Source organism: Mytilus californianus, unplaced genomic scaffold (assembly GCF_021869535.1).
Source record: "Mytilus californianus isolate M0D057914Y unplaced genomic scaffold, xbMytCali1.0.p SCAF_5, whole genome shotgun sequence".
Taxonomy (NCBI): domain Eukaryota; kingdom Metazoa; phylum Mollusca; class Bivalvia; order Mytilida; family Mytilidae; genus Mytilus; species Mytilus californianus.
Window position 1 is genome coordinate 84003686 of NW_026262701.1, and position 24114 is coordinate 84027799.

Here is a 24114-nt window from a genome sequence, read left to right on the forward strand (position 1 = left end):
CATTCTTACAGAAGGTATTATAACTCATTTTAAAACTCTACCGAAGAAAATTATTACCGATAAGACCTTCGCCAAAGATACATTTTGACAGTAGTTTTTTTTATGTGATAAGCTAAAGATTGCATGAAATGTGATCTTAGATTTTTTTTTGTCTGTCCTGTTTTAAACTTTCTAGTTTAAATGCTGGAAAAAGTTGTATAATGTTTGCTTCTTAAACGTATAGTCTCAATCATTGCAGAGGAATGTTATCATAGGAACACTTTTCATGTTAACTGCAAGATGTAAGCACAAACCGCAAAGTAGCATATATTGTGTTAGAGGACGACAATTTGATATTCTGGTGGGGGCCAGTAAGATTTTTTTTATGACGGGATATTCAACTTCACCTTTCCAAGTCTCGCTTATTTATTTTCACTTGTGTACATATTTAGTCATCACTTTGAAAGTTTTACAGATACAATCATGATTTGGTCGGCCGTTATAAAATATATGTGTCACCGATAAAAACGTATATGTTCCACTTATTTGGCTCTTTTTCTCACCTCGTCCAACTTATCAGCGGATGTGTTCAATTGCCTTAAGAAGCACGACAGATGTCACTAGTAGAACAGGAACTTCTTGTACTTCTGGGCCAGAGAACCCTCTGTTCACTCCGGATTAAGTTTAGTGGGGTTCGTGTTGCTCAATCTTCGTCTTTGTATTAGTTCGCAATAATGTGGTGATCCTTTCTTTGACTTGTGGGTTTTAAATGACTTCCATGTATCTTTCCCCTAATTAACATTATTTTGTATGACGTATATTATATTGATAAACTAATTGATACTTATCAATTCACAGGTGGGTTATTTTGTATAAAAAAATATTTATACAAAAATAATTTTACTTCTTGACTGATAGACCAATCCTACATGCTGCTCCGTGGAAAAAAAATGTTTTCAAAGAACTGTTTTGTTTCGATAAATTGTATATGACGAACGTAACGTTACACAAGCTTTGTAAAAATTAAATGGTAAATGAGATAAATATATACATGATCTTGAACATTCCTTTTTGTCAATTTATACGGTATTAGTTTTTAACCTCCTTAATGGCCGAAAGACATGTACATACGTAAATAGCTAATGTTTGATGTTAATACATTAACGAAATCAATAGGTTCCAAAATAATAAATCAATTCATGTATTGAAACTATTGACATATCATATCATGACTTATGACATTTATTTGAAGATCTTTTCAAGAAATAATTTCTCCTAAAATTATGCACAAAATTTCTATATATTATTTTTGTTTACCATTTTTCACTATTCTTTATTTTGTTTATATTACTCTCTATATCTTTATATTGTAGCACACCATTATTCTCTATGCTTTTTTGTCTATTATATTCTCTAATCTGAAAACCCATATTATAGACCCTCATGTGAGCGCTTAATATGAAGTTCACGCCTTCATAGGACTAGTGTTGTAACATGGGTTAGTAACTGGTTCCAATTTATCCCGAATTGTCTGTGTATTTTTTTTTTATTTCAATGTGTAGACTGTAGGGGAGTTTCTTCAGAAAGGGTTTTCATTGGAGGCGTTTTTGCCATGCACGCAGGTATCTGTTTCTATCCATGAACAAGTTGTTTGTCAAATTAATTATTATTACTTGTCACTCGCATTTTTTGCTCGACCTGGCCATTATTGGCATTAACAGCCAGTGCACGAACTCGCACGAACGCCAGATTTAGTTAGAGGGGTGATATTCCGACGCGTTTTTTTAATTCTTGGTCACTCATGTTTGACCCCATGTTTAGAAAGAAAGGGAAGAAATCCAAACAATTACCGACCAATCACAAACGTTGTTGCAAATTTGAGCTTGTGACGTCAAAGAATTTCCCATAATGCAATTATTGCATATAAATAAAAAAACTACTATACCAATTGAATAAAAAATATTGCACTAAAATGACAAGTTATACCAATTGAATAAAAAATATTGCATTTGAATGACAAATTATACCATTTGAATAAAAAATATTGCATCTAAATAACAAAATATACCATTTAAATGAAAAATTATACCATTTGAATAAAAAATATTGCATTTAAATGAAGAAATATACCATTTAAATAAAAAAAATATTGCATTTAAATGAAGAATTATACCAATTAGATAAAAAATATTGCATTTAAATGAAAAATATCAAATTTTTGCAACCAATACCATGCCATACTTATCATCTTGCATGATGTAGCGGTAATATTTTCGTAAGGTAAAACAAAATTCTCTATTCAGAAACTGTAATCGAACTCGATGGTTTGTTTTCCCATGTCAAGGTCTGCTCGAGGGCCTAACTCGATTGTTTCAATAACACATAAAATGTTACATATGTTTATGCAAAAGGTAAAACGTATATTGTGATTACTGCTTTTCGGTATGTGCCATCAACAGGGGGCATTCAAAGGATATCATTATGGTGGCAAAAGGGAAAAAATACATTGACGCTTGTAGATCTGATAAAACTTAAAATAAACACCAAAACTCTTTTAGGTTAACATTTCATCAATAAGCTGCAACTGCAGTTAGTGTATTGTTTACAAAATTAAGGATCCGCGTCCGTCTGTCCATCTGTTCCGTCTGTCCGTCCATCTGTTCTGTCCGTCCGTCCGTCCATCTGTTCCGTCCGTCCGTCCGTCCATCTGTCCGTCAACAATTTTTGCTAACGCAATTACTCAAGAGTTTGGATACAGAAACCAACGAAATATTACACAGCTGTTGTACATAATATGTTGATGTGCATACCATTTTGTTGCAATATAATTGTGGAAAAATTTATTCAAAATTCACAAATTTTGAGGAGTACTTTTTGCAAAAACTCCAAAAGTATGGGAAGGAAATCGATGCAATTAGGGAGGGTATGTTGTTGGTAAATAAAGATAAACCTTGGAATATGTTATATTTGTTTCAGGTCAGAAACTCGTCAGTAGTTGTCTTTACTTTTATCCTTTCAATTTTATTCCCTTTTCCCTTTAATTCTGTTCTATAGGGGTTTGGTTTGTTGATGGCAAATCGTCTTTGTTAACAAAGTTTCCAAACTTTTGGAACGACTTAGAGCTTAACACTTTTTATAGACAATTGTCTATTGAAGAACTAAGTTGACCTTTAGACGACTTTTGTGTTTTGTGTCGTTAAGTTGCTGTCGCATTAACGTATTTCCCACATCTCCTGCAATTAATAATCAATTCTCTCCTCATGCATGCTCGGCCATTTTATAGAGACTCCTTTGTTATATGTATTACTGAATTTAGATCTTTGCAGATGTTTATTTTGGTAAACCTATTGACTATATATATATGTATGACCATACATTAGTCGTACTTCCTTTAATTGCACAAAGAAGTTGTAAGTATTACCGGAAATGATATTAAATTTACATTTCTAAGTAATATACTAACCAAAAGTATCGTGTAACTGGTTTCTCATTCCCGAATTCGCATATTTTGAAATAAGAGAGTCGAGTGTTTAATGAGGTATCCCTAAAGCAAAATACGCACTCTATTTATAATTATCAAAGTGGTGAACATTTTATTCCTTGGATTGAGGGATACATACTGTAGGATAGATGTCATCAATAAAATAAATCCATTTTATTTAACGACTATCAGTGTTAAATCAAAGCATCCTGTTCAACCAATTTAAAAGAACTTTCCACTTAAGAATAGTTGTTAAATGTTAGTGAAGCTTTTTGATTTGATTTAAATGAACCAATTAAATTTAATTTATTCTAAACAAAAATTTAAAACTATATAATGGTATTTACTGTTGACTTTTGATATTCTCTGTTACCGTCAAGAGGTCAAAGGCCAATTTATCCTGATTGTATTTCACACCAGAATCATTATTAAAAAGTATTTCATATTCACTAGTATACGCAAGAAAGTAAAACTTAATTTTGATTCGGCATATTGACAAACATTTCAAACACAAGCTCTGACGAGCTTTTTGTCGAATATAAGTCACAGTATCGCAACTTTATGTATGACTTGGAAATTCTAGCAACATTATGTTTTATTCCGATTTATACAAAAATTATAAATGATTAGTTAAAAGATGACTTGAAAGGACAATCTCAATTGAAGTGGTAAATTTTGTATATTTATAGGAAGGACACACACATCTGAACAAAAACCAAATTTCTAAAGTATTCAAAGTAAAGCTATGATTTACATAAGAGACGTCGAGACTTTCGACATTAGTATTACTTTTTTTACGCATCTTATATTACATTTCCATTACTCTCAAATTAAATAAGACTTTTTTTCATTTTTTGTCGCATGACCATATATATATATATATTTTTTCTCTTATGGTTGTGGCCTGTTATCTACGTATAGTAAGGAGATGTGGTATGATTGACAATGAGACACCTATGCAGAGACCAAACGCCGGATGTTAGCAACTAATGGTCACCGTACGGCCTTCAACAATGTGCAAGTCCCATGCCGCATAGCAAGCTATAAAAGGCCTAAACATGACAAAATGTCAAACAGTTCAAACGAAAATATCAACGGCCTTATTCATGTACAAACGAATAAATAAATGAAAAACAAATAAGATATACAGTAACATGCGACAGCCACTGAACTAAAAGACAAATTGAAAGAGTTGGTTCTGCTTTGTTTCATAAAAAAGAATGGCCAAAGTAGATACAAGTATCTTGTCTTAGGGAGGGATGAATAGTACTTTGTAAAAAATAACTTTGATTCAAACAAAAACTTGGTGACTGTGTTGAACGCATCTACCCATCGAACTTGAGATAAAGGATACAACAGATACAGTTAAGTCTGCCTCATATCTTGACTAACATATAGAAATTGACAATGAGGGTCGGTTGAAAATAAAACTTTACGACAAAAGAGATCATTTCAGCTTCCCAATTGTGAACTTTCTATTTCTATGTAGCAACATTCCAGCAGCGTTTGCGTATGTCTTCCAGTTGATACGATATTCCAAGGCTTGTATTTCCTATCATGATTTCTTTGATAGAGGGTTGCTGCTCACAAGGAAGCTTTAAAACCAAGAGTTCCAAGTGGTGAAGTTGGAATCATCCCTTCGTCTCTATACGGACGCCATCACAAGTTGGTTGACCGCTATGGAATATCTGTTTCACTGGCGATGACGGATATGTTCAAATTATCGTAACTACAATCCCATCCCCTTTTCCCCGAATGTGATCTACCGAAATAGACTTGTCACCGGGTTTGTACTGATATGAGCAACACGACGGGTGCTACATGTGGAGAAGGATCTGCTTACCCTTCCGAAACACCTGAGATCACCCACAGTTTTTTTGTGGAGTTCGTTTTGCTAAGTCTTTGGATTTCTATGTTGTGTTTTGTGTACTGTTGTTTGTCTTTTTCTTTTTTAGCCATGGCGTTGTCAGTTTATTTTCGACTTATGAGTTTGGATGTCCTTTTGGTATCTTTCGCAAATTCTTTTACAACTATCTTCAATAGACCAAATGACGTAGATTTAAGTAACTATAACGTTCATCGTACGATCATTCAACAACGACAGAATACAAGACAATTCAAACAAGAAAAAAACAACATTGGCCTGATTTATGTACAGAAAAATAAACGAAAAACACTTAAAAATTGATATACAGCAGCCAATCATAACTACTTAATTACTGGCCCCTGACTTGGGACAGGAACCAGTGGCGTAGCTAGACAAATGTTGAAGGTGAAGCCCAAATCGGCAGGGGGTCTGGAGGCAGCTCAAGGCCCCCAGTGGGTCCAGGGCAAAGTCCTGGTAGGGGGTCAGGGGGCGAAGCCCCCGGAAGCTCCTGGACTTTAGGGTTTTAGACCCACAAATTTAACTAAAAATATTGAATGTTAAGGTGTAGTCAAAAGCATTTTTGTTTGATACAAGTCGGATTATTTTGTGAAAAAATATATATTGTTCCTCAAAGAAATTGTTTATTTAACCGCACAGTGCCAATTTATTTCCCCCTTCACTTTCTCCCTCTCTCTCATACCTCTAGCTCGTTTTTATTTTTTATTTTTTTTTATTATGATTTTTTGTTTTTGACAAAACGATGATGAAGCCTTGGCTTCCGAGCTTCCGCATAGCTGCGCCACTGGGAACATACAGAATAATGAGCACACTTATCATGATTTATAGCAGATTATTATTTTTTAAGAAATCAAACCCCCAAAATGAATAAATTGCCGAAAAAAATATATATGCCCAATGTAGTACCGACACGTTGCGATTGCTCATTCATTTGTATTTTTCAATTGCGCTAGATCCACGTAACCTAAAACGATATGTAAGGAATGTAACACTTTCGAAGGATAAAACATATTTTTACTGGTCTACGTACTATATTGCGCAAAAAAACCCACGATGGCATGCAAAGAAACTAAACAAGCGTACTGTGAAAAGCTATCCCATCTGCAGTGTTTTGATCGTGAAATAATTGGCTGTCAGAAGTTACTAGTAATTAAAGAGGTTGTAACTAAAAACTCCATATCAGTTGTCTGCTTAAATCTCATTCAAATTAGAATGATATCGCTGTGCAATGCAAACAGAATGGTAGACGTTCTATTTCTGTATCTGCAAAAGAGGGACGAAAGATACCAGAGTGACAGTCAAACTCATAGATCGAAAACAAACTGACAACGCCATGGCCTAAAATAAAAAGACAAATATAGACAAATATTAGTACAGATGACACAACATAGAAAACTAAAGACTAAGCAACACGAACCCCAACAAAAACTGGGGGTGGCAAATTAGCAGATCATGGTTACGTCCTCGACAACAAATATCCAATGAACCCATGAAAGCGTGAAAACGTATTAGGGATTCCAAATGGTGGCCTTTTTGAGGTAATGGCCGATTTCAGGGGATGGGAGGATACATAAGATTCAGAAAGACGAAAGACGAAAGATTGCGGCTTAAATTAACGAATAAAGAGAGATAACTCTATTTAAGAATTTAATGCTTCTTTTTGTAAATTTATTGGGATGTAAAAGCGTTGACCGAAGTACATTTTGTATGAAGCACGGTAGCGCTTCATTCTAAAAATGTGTGCACGGTCAACGCTTTTACAACCCTATAAAATTACTAAAAGACGCATTCAATACTTATAATTACATTTTTATGCTAGGATCATCAAAACACGATTTTTATCAAGTTTTTCTTTTGTTTACCTGTGCACTTAATTGTGGAAGCTCGTGTCATCATGAATGTTACATTTCATGTTGAAATAATTACATTACATGTATGTTTCATTAAAATACGTTATTTCGATTGGCTAACAGCAATCTCGCGTCATTCTAAAATCAACCTTCATTTCAAAATGAAATGTAAAATTCACGACGACACGAGCTTCCACAATGAAGTGCACAGGTAAACAAATGAAAAACTCGTGTTTTCATGATCCTAGCAAACAAATTTAATTATAGGTATTGAATGCTTCTTTTAGTTATTTTATAGGGTTGTAAAAGCGTTGACCGTGCGCACATTTTTAGAATGAAGCGCTTCCGCGCTTCATACAAAATGTACTTCGGTCAATGCTTTTACACCCCAATAAATTTACAAAAATAAGCATCCAATTCTTAAATGAAGATTAATTTCAGAATGTCGCGAGATTGCTGTTAGCCAATCAAAATAACGTATTATAATGAAATGTAATGTAATTATAATTATATAATAATCTTGTTTTACGGGGATTCCATAAACGACAAGTCTAGGGTTCTTTGACATCACTTTGTTATATACATATACAATTTAACGTAGGAAAATAACCCTGCAATAACAATAGCATATATATGATTATAACATTTATCAATATCACATGCAGTCTTATTAAACTCTTATACTAGAACACTGAATATAAATACTGTTCGTAAAGATCGTATATTATATTCTATTCCGTATACAATAAACTATACTGAGTATCAAGAATGCAGTTACCGTTCATCATGATCATAATATATATAAACTTGCAATTATATATTACTAAATACAAATACATGCATTTGATAAGTCGTATCAAATAGTAAATCATTATAATCAACCAAGCGTATTGTATCGTACTTCATAAACGAGTGTCAATATTCATAAAACCTGGTAACTAATTATTCACTATAGCATTCTATGATCGAACTCAAATTAAATGACATATATAATAATATGACCCTTACTAATCTGTGGAACCAGGCTATATATCAAACATCTACAGTACAACCAGTATGTTACATGATGGTAGTAAAATGAACATCATAATATGAGGGTAGTAATGCCCTTTACCGTCATGCGTCAAACGGTCATTTTCGGCTACCGTTAGCGTCAAATTGGTTATAATTTTACCGTGATTCGTCAAAATATCATTATCGTGATTCGTCAGAGGTCGTTACCGTTATTTTTGGACCGAAAATTTAACGTGATTCGTCAAAATCAGTCGATTGTTTTATCGTCTAAAAGAAAGAGTACATTTTACCGTCATGCACCACAAATTACCGTTAACGTCATTTGGCAAGAATTTTAACCGTTATTCGTTATGAAGGTACCCCCATTTCGACCCTCTAATATTAATTAATGTGTCCTGAAACATGTGAAACTAGGATCCAGGAAAAAAATGATCCCTTATACAAAATACAACATATTAAAGACTGATATAATAATTTTAGTAATGTGATATAACAATTGTCTGTTGAATTATATTTGTTTTCCGTGAAAAGAAAATATAACAGGTGAAAGACAGGGATGTAAACTATAATGAGCACTTCACTGTAGTAAAAGTCACGTAATCTACACTTTACTATTAGACACACAACTTCCGGAATTACAAAACCCGAAATGGCAGCGCTGGGAAGCTTGTTACGAAAGGCTTCTCCAGCAGTTATCAATGCATGTCGGAAGCCCTTGCTGACAAGAACAAGTCCTCTTTATTATGCACAGTAATTTGCTGTTATTTTAACTCAGTTCTTGCATGCAGTTACAAGTATCATGACGTTATAACGTTTGTCCTTGAATCACATATTTCATAACAAAACTTGCATTAAAATAGTAGGCATCTTGAAACTTACTGAGAGATTGTCACACATCTGTCGAGGTGGGCTGGTAATTTTCATAACCATAAGTCAAACATAACACAACATGTCTTGGGGTGCTTGTCTGATTTCTTTATAATTTTAAACTGCAAATCTTGACCCAAAAATCACACTTACTGACTTAGCTGCACCAATTGCCATTTTGTATTTTATCTTGCAGAATTTCTGATCGATGGAGGACGTGAAGGCCACGCTGCCAGTTCGACCACAGTCGTTTGGCCATTCTGCCAGTTTGCTATACTTTCATGACTTTGTAAAGTCGTTTCAGCCATGGTTTTTATTGTTCATGTTGTTATAAACATGATAAAGGGAGGAAAATTTAATTGTTTCTAGAAACAAATGTTAAGAAATCAAAGTGTCTGAAACTTCTTGAAATTTTTCTGATAAACTGGAATCAGGTTGTATTTTAACTACGCTCAAACAACCTGAATGACCCAATCTTGTAGGAAAAAATTCCCTGAGAGATTTTAACAAGGTCATGAAGATGTGTCTGTACTTTGTTACATACAATGAAACAATGTTTACATGTACAATATCCAGACATTTACATATGTAATTGATAATACATGTAATTTAATTGGCTGATTGAAAAAAGTCTCTTGACTAATCAAATTCTAAAATAGATCGGATCTCACCGACTGTCTATGAGGGGACAACCATTTGATATTCTGGGGGAGGGGGGGCCAGGAGGATTTGTTTTGGATCGGTTATTTATTTTTGTAAACTAAGAGGACAGATTATCTATTTTCTGCACTATTGAAGCAAGATTTTTCATTTTCATTTTTAATAAAGCAAAGGACTGATTATTTATTTTCACAACTATATTTATAATATTCGAAAACATACAATTTTTAAATTATTTGTTTATTATAAATAATTTATTTATAGTAAAGTCATTATGTTGTCTGCTCTATGGTCCGGTTGTTGTCTCTTTGACACATTCCCCATTTCCATTCTCAATTTTATGATACACTTGGTATTGCACATTCAGTACTTTAACAGTCTTCAAAACAAACTTTGAACAAATATATATTTTCAATGGAATGTATCACAAGCCTGGGATGTCAGACTACAGCTTAAATTTGATAACTGCTTAAATATGCATCCAATGGGAGCATAAATGGTAGAAGGTTTGATTTTTGTCATCTAAGAAATTCAACCACATAGCTGTTGATTCTGGTTTTACACTCCTATCAAGAATTTTTCATAAAACATCTAAAAGAGCATTCTATTTCATGAAAATTTGTAAAATCTGATTACTTAAAAGTTTGATGATAAATGTAAAAAATCTTGCAACAATAACCTTCCAGAACTAATCAAGTATTATCTTATGCCTTAATGTGCTTATCTTATGAAAAATATTTTATTCTTTCAATTCATTACTAAACATGCCAAATATGAAAAGGTAATTCATTTTCAAATTTTGCAGCCAAAACGTGACCATAGTAACAAAATTAGCATAGCTTCAAGTCTTCTGCATACTAATTTTCTGCATCACTTAAGCTCCTTCCTTCTCAAGATTTGAATGTTCTGTTTTTAAAAAAGTATAACAAAAGTATCGAACTCCAAGGTATTTAAAAACAGGGGGAAGTCAATAAAAACTGATGAAATCGAACGTTATCAACCAACAGAATGAGTGAAAACAACTGTCATATTCCTAAACTGTTGCTTAGTCTATGATATTTCTATAGGATTTAAGAGACAGTAAGATGACCAATAAACAGTCAAATACACAGTCAGGCATTACTTAAACAAATAAATTTCAAAATTACCTATACAAGTTGCATTGAATGTTGAAAATGAGGCTTATTAAAACTATTTCTTATATAAGTTACTTTTGTAAATAAAATTAACAAAGGTGTCCATTCATACAGATTTTATTGGCTTTAACAAATTTTCTCAGACATCTGTTTTTTTTTTAAATATAATTACTCAGAGGTATTCCTCCTGAAACGCTAATCCCACACTGACATCACTTTTAATACAGTGGAGTTAACACTAATTCCACACTAACATCGCTTTTAATACAATAGAGTTACCACTAATTCCACACTAACATAACTTTTAATACAATAGAGTTAACACTAATTCCACACTAACATCACTTTTAATACAATGGAGTTGTTTAGAAGTATAAATCATATGTTATGTGTCTTCAGAAATACTATTGCATGACATGTCCTTTTCAGTGAGATTAATACAAATGTATTCTTATATTTTTCTTTCATTTTTTTCCAGACAAGAAAGAGGGGGAAAAGTATGGACACCAGATAAGGATTATCTAGAAAAATATCTTTGTCCAGTTGCTTTTCCTAATGAGAAACAGACTGACTGGGTATATCCAGAAATTACAGGTTTGCAAATTAATTTAATGTACAAAAAAATAACAGATAAAACCACATACATGTATGAAAAACATCTTTTGGTTTAATTATTTTTTTAAAGATCTGTATGAGAAAAATTTCAAATATTTTATGGAGTTTCCAAAATATGTAATTTTGCAAGGAATTACATTCACCAGTATAAGAGCAATAAGTTCACTTATATGAGTGAATATTATTCTTAGTAGAAAATTAAACTGCATCATCTTGCAAGTCACGTTAGTGCAATTTCCTTTCTACAAGGGATCATATTCACAAATAATTATTAAAGATTTTTCTATACATGGTAAAACTTTCTAAATGACAAAAACAAGGTTTGTAATAGCATTGACAACATTTTCAAATTTTAATTATATTGTTTTATATTACCATTGAGTACTTCACATTTATTAGTCCCCTACCGGCAAAGTCGAAGGGGACTTTAGGTTTGTACTCCGTCTGTCTGTCGTTCGGTCCATCCATCAGTCTGGCAAATCAGTTTTTCTCACTTTTTATACGACCGCAAAAAAGTTTTGTGTTCGTATATTGGTATGAAGTTGGCGTCGTCGTCGTCCGAAGACACATTGGTTTTCGCACTCTAACTTTAGTTTAAGTGAATGGATCTTTTTGAAATTTTACCATAAGGTTAAATACCACAAAAGGAAGGTTGGGATTGAATTTGGGGGTTATGGTACCAACAGTTAAGGAATAAGGGGCCAAAAATAAGCATTTTCTAGTTTCCAGACAATAACTGTGGAACGGTGTATGGATCTCTCTGAAATTATACTACAAGTTTCCATACCACAAAGGGATGGTTAGGATTTGCTTTGGGGGGTTATGGCTCAAACCGTTTAGGAATTAGGGGCAAAAAAGGGGGAAAAACACGGTTGTCCTGGTTAATGGACAAATACTTTAGTACAAAACATAATTTAAAGCAGTGTAAGGGAGATAAATCAAATACATCATTGAAATTATCTCCCTTACACTGCTTTTAATTATGTATAAAGTAATGGTTAATGAACAATAAAGATAATTTAAAACAGTGTAAGGGAGGTAATCCAAATACAACGTTTTGGTTACTTCCCTTACACTGCTTTTAAATTATGTTTAAAGAAATGCATATTTATAAAGGAAGACCAGTAAAAATATCTGCAAATGTTGCATCATTTTTTTTTACCAAAAAATCCATATGAAAGATTTGACACTATATATATTTTTAATTCTATTATAAAATAGATTAAGTTAGCACTATAGTAAATTTAAATGGGTAATTATGGTTGCCAACTCCATTGGAAATTTGAATTGAGATTATCACCATATCTTGAGGGAAAGAATTTTTTTGGGGAAAAAGGGGGGGGGGGGTAAAAAGAAATTGTGGGGGGTCAATTTTTTCTCATTTCAGATTTCAGAAATTAAAAAGAATTATTCTTCAAATATTATTTTTTTTTTCAAATTTCAAATATTGAAAAATTTCAAGAAGTAATCTTTAATTGCACAGTATGGCGCATTAGATTTGTTAAATCTTTGATCACATTTATTTATTTGTTGTGCCGAATCTAACAGTGTATTTAGATTTTTAATTTTGGGTCCAGTTTTCAAAATAGTCTACATTAAGGTCCAATGGGTCCAAAATTAAACTTTGTTTGATTTTAGCAAAAATTGAATATATGAGGTTCTTTGATATGCTGAATCTAAACATGTATTTAGATTTTTGATTTTTGGCCCAGTTTTCAAGTTGGTTCAAATTGGGGTCCAAAATTAAACTTTGTTTGATTTCAACAAAAATTGAATATATGGGGTTCTTTGATATGCTGAATCTAACCATGTATTTAGATTTTTTATTTGTGGACCCCGTTATCAAATTGGTTCATATTGAGGTCAAAAGGGTCCAAAATTAAACTTTGTTTGATTTCATCAAAAATTGAATTATTGGGGTTCTTTGATATGCCAAATCTAACCGTGTTTTTAGATGTTTAATTTGGGTCCCGTTTTTTAAATTGGTCTTCATTGAGGTCCAAGGGTCCAAAATTAAACTTAGTTTGATTTTAACAAAAATTGAATTCTTGGGGTTCTTTGATATGCTGAATCTAAACATGTGTTTAGATTTTTGATTATGGGCCCAGTTTTCAAGTTGGTCCAAGTTGGGGTCCAAAATTAAACTTTTTTTGATTTCAACAAAAATTGAATATATGGGGTTCTTTGATATGCTGAATCTAACCATGAATTTAGATTTTTTATTTGTGGGCCCCGCTATCAAATTGGTTCATATTGAGGTCAAAAGGGTCCAAAATTAAACTTTGTTTGATTTCATCAAAAATTGAATTATTGGGGTTCTTTGATATTCCAAATCTAACCGTGTATTTAGATTTTTAATTTAAAGTCCCGTTTTTTAAATTGGTCTACATTAAGGTCCAAAGGGTCCAAAATTAAACTTAGTTTGATTTTAGCAAAAATTGAATTCTTGGGGTTCTTTGATATGCTGAATCTAAACATGTGTTTAGATTTTTGATTATGGGCCCAGTTTTCAAGTTTGTCTAAGTTGGGGTCCAAAATTAAACTTTGTTTGATTTTAACAAAAATTGAATATATGGGGTTCTTTGATATGCTGAATCTAACCATGTATTTTGATTTTGGACATTGGACCATAATAGGTAAATTAAAAAAATACAAGTTCTTAGACCACATTCTTTCTGTGTCAGAAACCTATGCTGTTTCAAATATTTAATAACAATCCAAATTCAGAGCTGTATCAAGCTTGAATGTTGTGTCCATACTTGCCCCAACTGTTCAGGGTTCGACCTCTGCGGTCGTATCAAGCTGCGCCCCAGCGAAGCATTTTATTTTCTTGGTGCATGAAGATATTGATTTGAAATATGGTATATACTTTTATCATGACAAGTTACAGATCAAGTTCAAATTGTGTTCTGGTCTGATGATTTTGTGCAGAGTTATGGTCATTAATTGGACTTAGAAGATTCACTCAAATAATCAGTTTTCCACACTTTTTGTTGTCATGCTTGAAGATATTGATTTAATAATTGGTATATAGTTTTATCATGACAAGTTACAGATCAAGTTGTGCAGAGTTATGGTCCTTGGACTTAGAAAATTCACTCAAATGCTTTTTTTTCGTCATGCTTGAAGATATTGACTTGATATTTGTTACATGTATTTAGTTTACACCATGCAAAGTTATAGATCAAGTTAGGATTTTGTTCCAGTACAATGAATTCTTAACCGGTGGGGGACTATGTATTGCCATGCAATACTCTCAGAATGCTTGTTTTTGATTATATTGTATGGGTATTACTAATAATATGATTCAATACAAGAACAATAGACTTACACAATTAGTGGCAGGTACTATACCATACAAACTTTCCATTAACCTATTGACCTTGCATATTATTATGTTTTTATCAGTAATGGATGAACATCCCTTGGAGAAACAAGTACAAAACATAACAATGAACTTTGGACCTCAGCATCCAGCAGCTCATGGTGTATTGAGAATGATTATGGTTTTAGATGGAGAAGTGAGTTTTTTTTTTTATTTGACGACTGTCAACAGTGGTCAATGATTATAAAATATGAATGATATTGTTATCATGGCGATATTTTTTTCATTTTAAAAAGGGGCAGAAAAGGAGATTGTCCTGAAAATGCCATGAATTTGTCTAAAATTTCTTATGCAACCCTGCATTCTCTAGTATAGTTTTCCTTTACTAATGGCCTGACATACAATGATTTATGTACAAAACAATTAACAAAAAAGAAATATGATAGATGTAGCAACAAACAACACCCACTGTCAGTCAGAGCTCAGACATAAATAAGTCTAAATCTGCTTTTGACTCATAGAGGTCTAAATTTGTAGGTTTCAAGATTTGTCTCCCTTTAATTTAAGACAAATTATGACTTCAATAAGTCAATTAGTGTTAAGCAAGAAATATTTGACCAGAATTAAAAAGTTGCAAATATTGACTCCTACAAGTCGATAAGTTACCAAAATTGGTCAACTTCAAGACCCAAGCATATTTATAAAAAGGTCATGCATCTACATGAAATTATGACAACATTGAAGGACAATGCTTTGTCTTCTAAAGAAAAATATGCATAAGAGCCTAAAAAAACGGAGATAATGTTTATTTACTTTACAATGCAACCATCTATAACCACACAAAATGAGGAAAATAATCTTATGTTAAGTAAAAATGATCAATTAGATAATTAAATATACAATGTAGATAGCTCAGGTCCTTGTGAACTCTTAGACAGGTTTATGATGTCATAAGTGGTGCACTTTGGCCACCAATTAAAATTAAGTCTTTTTTTCATAAACATAAATAGACCTAAACAAGTCTGTCATTTTCTGACTTAAATAAATCTGAAAATGCAAACACATTTTTATAATAAATACATTTTTTTACTTCTGTAGGTCAAAAACAAAAAACAACTTGTTTATGTCTGAGCTCTGACTGACTGTCAGAAGTACATTTTTTAGCGCTTTAATTTGTTTAGATAAAATAATTGATTTTTAAAATTATTTTATAACTATAACCTTTGTGGTGCAATGGGCATTAAAAAGTATTATGTCTATATGCAATTAAAAAATCTTGAGCCTTTTGCTTAGCACAGTAACATTTTGAAACATAGTTACATTTATATATAATATTTATGGCCAAAAGAAATTCTGATGGGCATCTCTAACATGTCTAAAGAGCTTAAAATACTGGTAGATTGTTGTTTGCTAAACGTCTAGTGGCACGGTCTTGTGGTATTGTCTTATGGCAAAGTCTAGAGACAAATATTACATGCATGTTCAGGATAACATTTATTTATGAGGGCTACTTAAGTTCATTACATTTTATTTTCAGACTGTTGAAAGATGTGATCCACATATAGGACTTTTACACAGAGGTACAGAAAAACTCATAGAATATAAAACATACACACAGGTAATTACTACTTATAGATGTAATATAGTCACATATAAGATATATATGTTCAAACAAAATTATTTAGATATTCATCTAATGCACAAATGTGATCACTGCACCATGTATTTATATCTGGACCGTAAATATTTCTTCGTATATATACTCTCCAAAATATGTGGGATTGACCTGTGTCTTTCAGCATCTCTGCATCATGCAATGTTGATCTTCCTCTGCTACGAGGGTAGCATAGCAAGATGGCCATAGTAGACAAAACTACAACAGTCATTATGAGGAACTACAAACTTGTAATTTCAACTCTTGTGACCATATCTGATTTCTTATTGTCATTAAATATGTCAAGTGAAAACTTTGTCCCTAGCATGCCTAGTGACTGAAGATGACAGTTCTGTTTGTGAGTGATTAAGGACTTTCCTTTTTATACGACCGCAAAAAAATTTTGTGGTCGTATATTGGTATGACGTTGGTGTCGTCGTCGTCGTCGTCGTCCAGCGTCGTCGTCCGAATACATATTGGTTTTCGCACTCTAACTTTAGTTTAAGTGAATGGATCTTTTTGAAATTTGACCATAAGGTTAAATACCACAAAAGGAAGGTTGGGATTGATTTTGGGGGTTATGGTACCAACAGTTAAGGAATTAGGGGCCAAAAAGGGGCCAAAAATGAGCATTTTCTAGTTTCCAGACAATAACTGTGGAATGGTGTATGGATCTCTCAGATATTATACTACAAGTTTCCATACCACAAAGGGATGGTTAGGATTTGCTTTGGGGGGTTATGGCTCAAACCGTTTAGGAATTAGGGGCAAAAAAGGGGGAAAAACAAGGTTGTCCTGGTTAATGGACAAATACTTTAGTACAAAACATAATTTAAAGCAGTGTAAGGGAGATAAATCAAATACATCATTGAAATTATCTCCCTTACACTGCTTTTAAATTATGTATAAAGTAATGGTTAATGAACAATAAAGATAATCTAAAACAGTGTAAGGGAGGTAATCCAAATACAACGTTTTGGTTACTTCCCTTACACTGCTTTTAAATTATGTTTAAAGAAATGCATATTTATAAAGGAAGACCAGTAAAAATATCTGCAAATGTTTTCATCTTTTTTTTTTACAAAAAAATCCATATGAAAGATTTGACACTATATTTTTATTAATTCTATTATAAAATAGATTAAGTTAGCACTATGGTAAATTTAAATGGGTAATTATGGTTGCCAACTCCATTGGAAATTTGAATTGAGATTATGACCATATCTTGAGGGAAAGAATTTTTTTGGGGGAAAAAGGGGGGGGGCCAATTTTTTCTCATTTCAGATTTCAGAAATTAAAAAGAATTATTCTTCAAATATTATTTTTTTTTCAAATTTCAAATATTGAAAAATTTCAAGAAGTAATCTTTAATTGCACAGCATGGCGCATTAGATTTGTAAAATCTTTGATCACATTTATTTATTTGTTATGCCGAATCTAACAGTGTATTTAGATTTTTAATTTTGGGTCCAGTTTTCAAATTGGTCTACATTAATGTCCAAAGGGTCCAAAATTAAACTTTGTTTGATTTTAGCAAAAATTGAATATATGAGGTTCTTTGATATGCTGAATCTAAACATGTAATTAGATTTTTGATTTTTGGCCCAGTTTTCAAGTTGGTCCAAATTGGGGTCCAAAATTAAACTTTGTTTGATTTCAACAAAAATTGAATATATGGGGTTCTTTGATATGCTGAATCTAACCATGTATTTAGATTTTTTATTTGTGGACCCCGTTATCTAATTGGTTCATATTGAGGTCAAAAGGGTCCAAAATTAAACTTTGTTTGATTTCATCTAAAATTGAATTATTGGGGTTCTTTGATATTCCAAATCTAACCGTGTATTTAGGTTTTTAATTTTGGGTCCTGTTTTTTAAATTGGTCTACATTGAGGTCCAAAGGGTCCAAAATTAAACTTAGTTTGATTTTAACAAAAATTGAATTATTGGGGTTCTTTGATATGCTGAATCTAAACATGTGTTTAGATTTTTGATTATGGGCCCAGTTTTCAAGTTGGTCCAAGATAGGGTCCAGTATTTAAACTTTGTTTGATTTCAACAAAAATTGAATATATGGGGTTCTTTGATATGCTGAATCTAAACATGTATTTAGATTTTTGATTATGGGCCCAGTTTTCAAGTTGGTCCAAATTGGGTTCCAAAATTAAACTTTGTTTGATTTCAACAAAAATTGAATATATGAGGTTCTTTGATATGCTGAATCTAACCATGTATTTAGATTTTTTATTTGTAGGCCCCGCTATCAAATTGGTTCATATTGAGGTCAAAAGGGTCCAAAATTAAACTTTGTTTGATTTCATCGAAAATTGAATTATTGGGGTTCTTTGATATGCCAAATCTAACCGTGTTTTTAGATTTTTAATTTGGGTCCCGTTTTTTAAATTGGTCTTCATTGAGGTCCAAAGGGTCCAAAATTAAACTTAGTTTGATTTTAACAAAAATTGAATTCTTGGGGTTCTTTAATATGCTGAATCTAAACATGTGTTTAGATTTTTGATTATGGGCCCAGTTTTCAAGTTGGTCCAAATTGGGGTCCAAAATTAAACTTTGTTTGATTTCAACAAAAATTGAATATATGGGGTTCTTTGATATGCTGAATCTAACCATGAATTTAGAATTTTTATTTGTGGGCCCCGCTATCAAATTGGTTCATATTGAGGTCAAAAGGGTCCAAAATTAAACTTTGTTTGATTTCATCAAAAATTGAATTATTGGGGTTCTTTGATATTCCAAATCTGACCTTGTATTTAGATTTTTAATTTTAAGTCCCGTTTTTTAAATTGGTCTACATTAAGGTCCAAAGGGTCCAAAATTAAACTTAGTTTGATTTTAGCAAAAATTGAAATCTTGGGGTTCTTTGATATGCTGAATCTAAACATGTGTTTAGATTTTTGATTATGGGCCCAGTTTTCAAGTTTGTCCAAGTTGGGGTCCAAAATTAAACTTTGTTTGATTTTAACAAAAATTGAATATATGGGGTTCTTTGATATGCTGAATCTAACCATGTATTTTGATTTTGGACATTGGACCATAATAGGTAAATTAAAAAAATTCAAGTTCTTAGACCACATTCTTTCTGTGTCAGAAACCTATGCTGTGTCAAATATTTAATAACAATCCAAATTCAGAGCTGTATCAAGCTTGAATGTTGTGTCCATACTTGCCCCAACTGTTCAGGGTTCGACCTCTGCGGTCGTATCAAGCTGCGCCCCAGCGAAGCATTTTATTGAATTTTCCTCGGAGTTCAGTATTTTTGTGATTTTACTTTTTAATAAGCACTCTTCTTGAATTTTTTAAGGACATGGATTTACAGTATTTAATGTTATTTTTTTCAGGCCTTACCCTACTTTGACAGGTGGTAGACTATGTGTCTATGATGTGTAGTGAGCAATGTTATTTTTTGTAGGCTTTACCCTGCTTTGACAGGTTTAGACTATGTGTCTATGATGTGTAGTGAGCAATGTTATTTTTTTCAGGCCTTACCATACTTTGACAGGTTAGACTATGTGTCTATGATGTGTAGTGAACAATGTTATTTTTTTCAGGCTTTACCCTACTTTGACAGGTTAGACTATGTGTCTATGATGTGTAGTGAACAATGTTATTTTTTTTAGGCCTTGCCCTACTTTGACAGGTTAGACTATGTGTCTATGATGTGTAGTGAGCAATGTTATTTTTTTCAGGCCTTACCATACTTTGACAGGTTAGACTATGTGTCTATGATGTGTAGTGAGTAATGTTTTTTTTTCAGGTCTTACCCTACTTTGACAGGTTAGACTATGTGTCTATGATATGTAGTGAACAATGTTATTTTTTTTAGGCCTTGCCCTACTTTGACAGGTTAGACTATGTGTCTATGATGTGTAGTGAGCAATGTTATTTTTTTCAGGCCTTACCATACTTTGACAGGTTAGACTATGTGTCTATGATGTGTAGTGAGTAATGTTTTTTTTTCAGGCCTTACCCTACTTTGACAGGTTAGACTATGTGTCTATGATGTGTAGTGAGCAATGTTATTTTTCAGGCCTTGCCCTACTTTGACAGGTTAGATTATGTGTCTATGATGTGTAGTGAGCAATGTTATTTTTCAGGCCTTGCCCTACTTTGACAGGTTAGATTATGTGTCTATGATGTGTAGTGAGCAATGTTATTTTTTTCAGGCCTTACCCTACTTTGACAGGTTAGACTATGTGTCTATGATGTGTAGTGAACAATGTTATTCAATGGCGGTAGAGAAACTTCTTAATATAGAGGTACCAGAGAGAGCCAAATGGATTAGAAGTAAGAACTATGAAATTTTTTGTTACACATTATTTGTATAAATATCAGTTTTATTTATGTTCAATTTTAAACTAAATCTAATAAATGACCGAACCATAATTATATAAGGAGAAGGTTCTCTTTGGGGCCTAATTGTTGAAAAGTCTTGCACATAGTACTGACACAAAGTTTATATAATAACACTAAAATATATTTTGTGGACATAGAATATGGTATTAGTCAAAAAATAAAAATATAATTTAAACCAATCAGGTGTCCTTCTTTGTAGTTTTATGACATAGAGGACAGTGCTTAATGTTAGGTTGAAGTATATAAATGTGTGAGTAAAACATCGAACTGGATAATTATTGAAGATTAACTTGTATCACCTGGTGATAGAAGGTGTGTGTCAAAATACTGATAACTTGTACAAAAACCCTGTACAAATTATAATTTGTATGAAATTACAACTTGTACACAACATATACATTACATGTAAGGCATACAGTAAGAAATCAATATTGGTAATGATGATTGATTCACAGTGAAACAGGGTGATTGCTGATGTTGCAATGATTGCAGTCGGATTACCAATCCCTTTGTATATAATGGTATGGATGGAGTGTTGTCTCATTGGCACTCATACCACATCTTCTTATATCTATATATTCCTGTTATATACAGTCAAAGTAAAACACCCTTATCAACAGTTACTGTGAAAAATCACAGTCAAACAGGATTTTTCACTGAATCCAATGGTTCAAAAACATATTTTCTGGACTTTCATTCTAGCATGGCTGATAGGTGACTGAACATTAATATAATTAAGAAAAAAATTGAGATTTAGGCGATTGTTTTGACTAGACTTTTGCCCCTAGCCAAAGGCACACGTTTCTAATCATAAAGTATATATTGTTCTACTTTCAGCCATGTTTGGTGAAATAACAAGAATATTAAATCACATTATGGGTATTGGTACACATGCATTGGATGTTGGAGCCATGACACCCTTCTTCTGGTTATTCGAAGAGAGAGAAAAATTAATGGAGTTTTATGAACGAGTGTCAGGAGCTAGATTACATGCAGCTTACGTCAGACCTGGGGGTGTAGCACAGGTAAGTATCATGTGACTTATTCGTATCCAAGTGTCAGGAGCTAGATTACATGCAGCTTACATCAGACCGCGGGTGTAGCACAGGTTAGTATCATGTGACTTATTCGTGTCCAAAGAGATGTGTCTCAAGTTTGAATCACATGGTTTATTTTTATCTGGAGGTGTGTTATAGGTAAATTTTATTTTCAAACCAAGAATGAAACAAATTCATTAACCAGTGAATTTTCAACAAACCATAAAATTGACCTCCATGTATAAAAGCATATTTTGTGCTAACTTCTTTTTCAACATCTATAAGAAATCAATATTGACATGATAGAAGAAATGACTTGTTAATACATATAATTGTTATTTATTTACTCATGAATTAAAAGTCAAGGTTATTGATACATTAATATTTTGATATTTTCTGCTGAGCTTATTGTTTGAGGATTATTTGACATTGAAAAGAATTGAAACTTCTTGTTCATATAGTAAAAAAGACTAGGTTGAAAGAGGTTAAAATGTATTTCAGCTCAAGGTGAGCAGGTGTCATGTCAATTTTTGAATTGCACATCATGTGGTCAAAATCAGAACATCTGATATAAAGCACTAATCAAATTCTGATTTTTGTCAAGCCTGCGACAGCACGACATAGGGATAGTGATCTGGCAGCAGGGACATTAACAAACGTCTTAAAAGCTTAATATTTCAGAATATAGATGACCTGGATGCTTCATACTTTGTATATAAAAGACTTATGTTATGAAGTTTCCATCTGTCCATTGTCCTTGACCTCATTTTCATGGTTCAGTGACTACTTGAAAAAAAGAGTAATGATTTTATTGTAATGTTAATTTCTCTCTTATTATGAGTAATAGGATAACTATATTTGGTATGGTCATATCTTGTACTGTCCTCATGCCTGTCAGATAGTTTTCACTTGACCTCAACCTCATTTCATGGATCAGTGAGAAGGTTAAGTTTTCGTGGTCAAGTCCATATCTCAGATACCATAAGCAATAGTCTACTATATTTGGTGTATGGAATGATTGTAAGGTGTACATGTCCAACTGGCAGGTGTCATCTCACCTTGACCTCATTTTCATGGTTCAGTGGTGTAAGCGAAGTTTTTGTGTTTTGGTTTGTTTTTCTAATACTATATGCAATAGGTCAGATATATTTGGTGTATGGAAATATTTTACAATTTACATGTCCAGGGTTTCCCCTGGGTCAATTTTCATTTTCGCCACCTCTTTAGCCAAAACAATATTATTTTTGCCACTTTCAATTCTTTTTCGCCAACTAACAACTAACATAAACATATTTTTCTTTAAAATTTTCCTTCTTTCTAACAAAAAAATTTTGTTTGCCCCATTTTTGTCTATGATAATTCTTCAATTTTTTTTAATGCCCCTGCCTTAGCAGAGTGGGCATTAAGTTTTACCCTTGTCCGTCTGTACGTACGTATGTAAGTCGGTCCGTACGTTCTAAAATTGGTTTCCGTTCTCTAACTTGAGTTTGCCTCATCCAAATGTTATAAAACTTATACACAATGCTTATTACCACAAAGCACAGATCAAGTTTGAATTTTGGTGGCGTCACTTTAACTGTTCTAGAAGTATGCCCCTTTATAAATGGAAAAATTGCAAAATTTTTATTTTCTTCTAAATATCAAGTAATTTTTTTAAAAATTGGAGTTATCTTCCTTTGTCCATGATTAGAGTTGAATCAACTACATCAATGCTTTATACAATGCAATGTTTAATTTTGACTTCCACTGATAAAACACAGATCAAGTTGAACTTTGGTAGTGTCACTTTAACGTTTATTGAGTTATGCCCCTTTTTAAATCGAAAGATTGCAAAATTTTTAGTTTCCATTCTGTTACTTAAGTTTGCCCCAACCAAACATTATGAAACCTATACACAATATTCATTACCGCAAAACTAAGATCAAGTACAAATTTTTTGTTTCCGTTTTCTAACTTTAGTTTGCCTCAACCAAATGTTATGAAACTTATACACAATGCTTATTACTACATAATACAGATTAAGTACAGAATTTGGTGGCGACACTTTTACCATTCTTGAGTTATGTTCCTTTTTAAAAACATAAAAATTGCTGAATTTTTCGTTTCCGTTCTCTAACTTTAGTTTGTCTCAACCAAATGTTATAAAACTTATACACAACCGTTCTAGAGTTATGCGTATTTACAAATAGAAAAATTGCTGAATTTTTAGTTTCTGTTCTCTACTTAAGTTAGCCTCAACC

General features: G+C 32.5%; 1 protein-coding gene across 1 annotated transcript in view; it reads left to right on the top strand.

Moving 5' to 3' along the window:
• Nucleotides 1-8829: 8829 nt before the first annotated feature.
• LOC127703221 (NADH-ubiquinone oxidoreductase 49 kDa subunit-like) overlaps nt 8830-24114 on the top strand; it is a 30350-nt gene continuing 15065 nt past the window's right edge. Inside the window, exons 1-6 of the mRNA XM_052207746.1 lie at nt 8830-8959; nt 11351-11466; nt 14896-15008; nt 16350-16430; nt 20648-20768; nt 21675-21862. Of these exons, the coding sequence (XP_052063706.1) occupies nt 8859-8959; nt 11351-11466; nt 14896-15008; nt 16350-16430; nt 20648-20768; nt 21675-21862 (720 nt within the window). The 5' untranslated portion in view covers nt 8830-8858. The remainder of the gene's footprint in view (nt 8960-11350; nt 11467-14895; nt 15009-16349; nt 16431-20647; nt 20769-21674; nt 21863-24114) is intronic.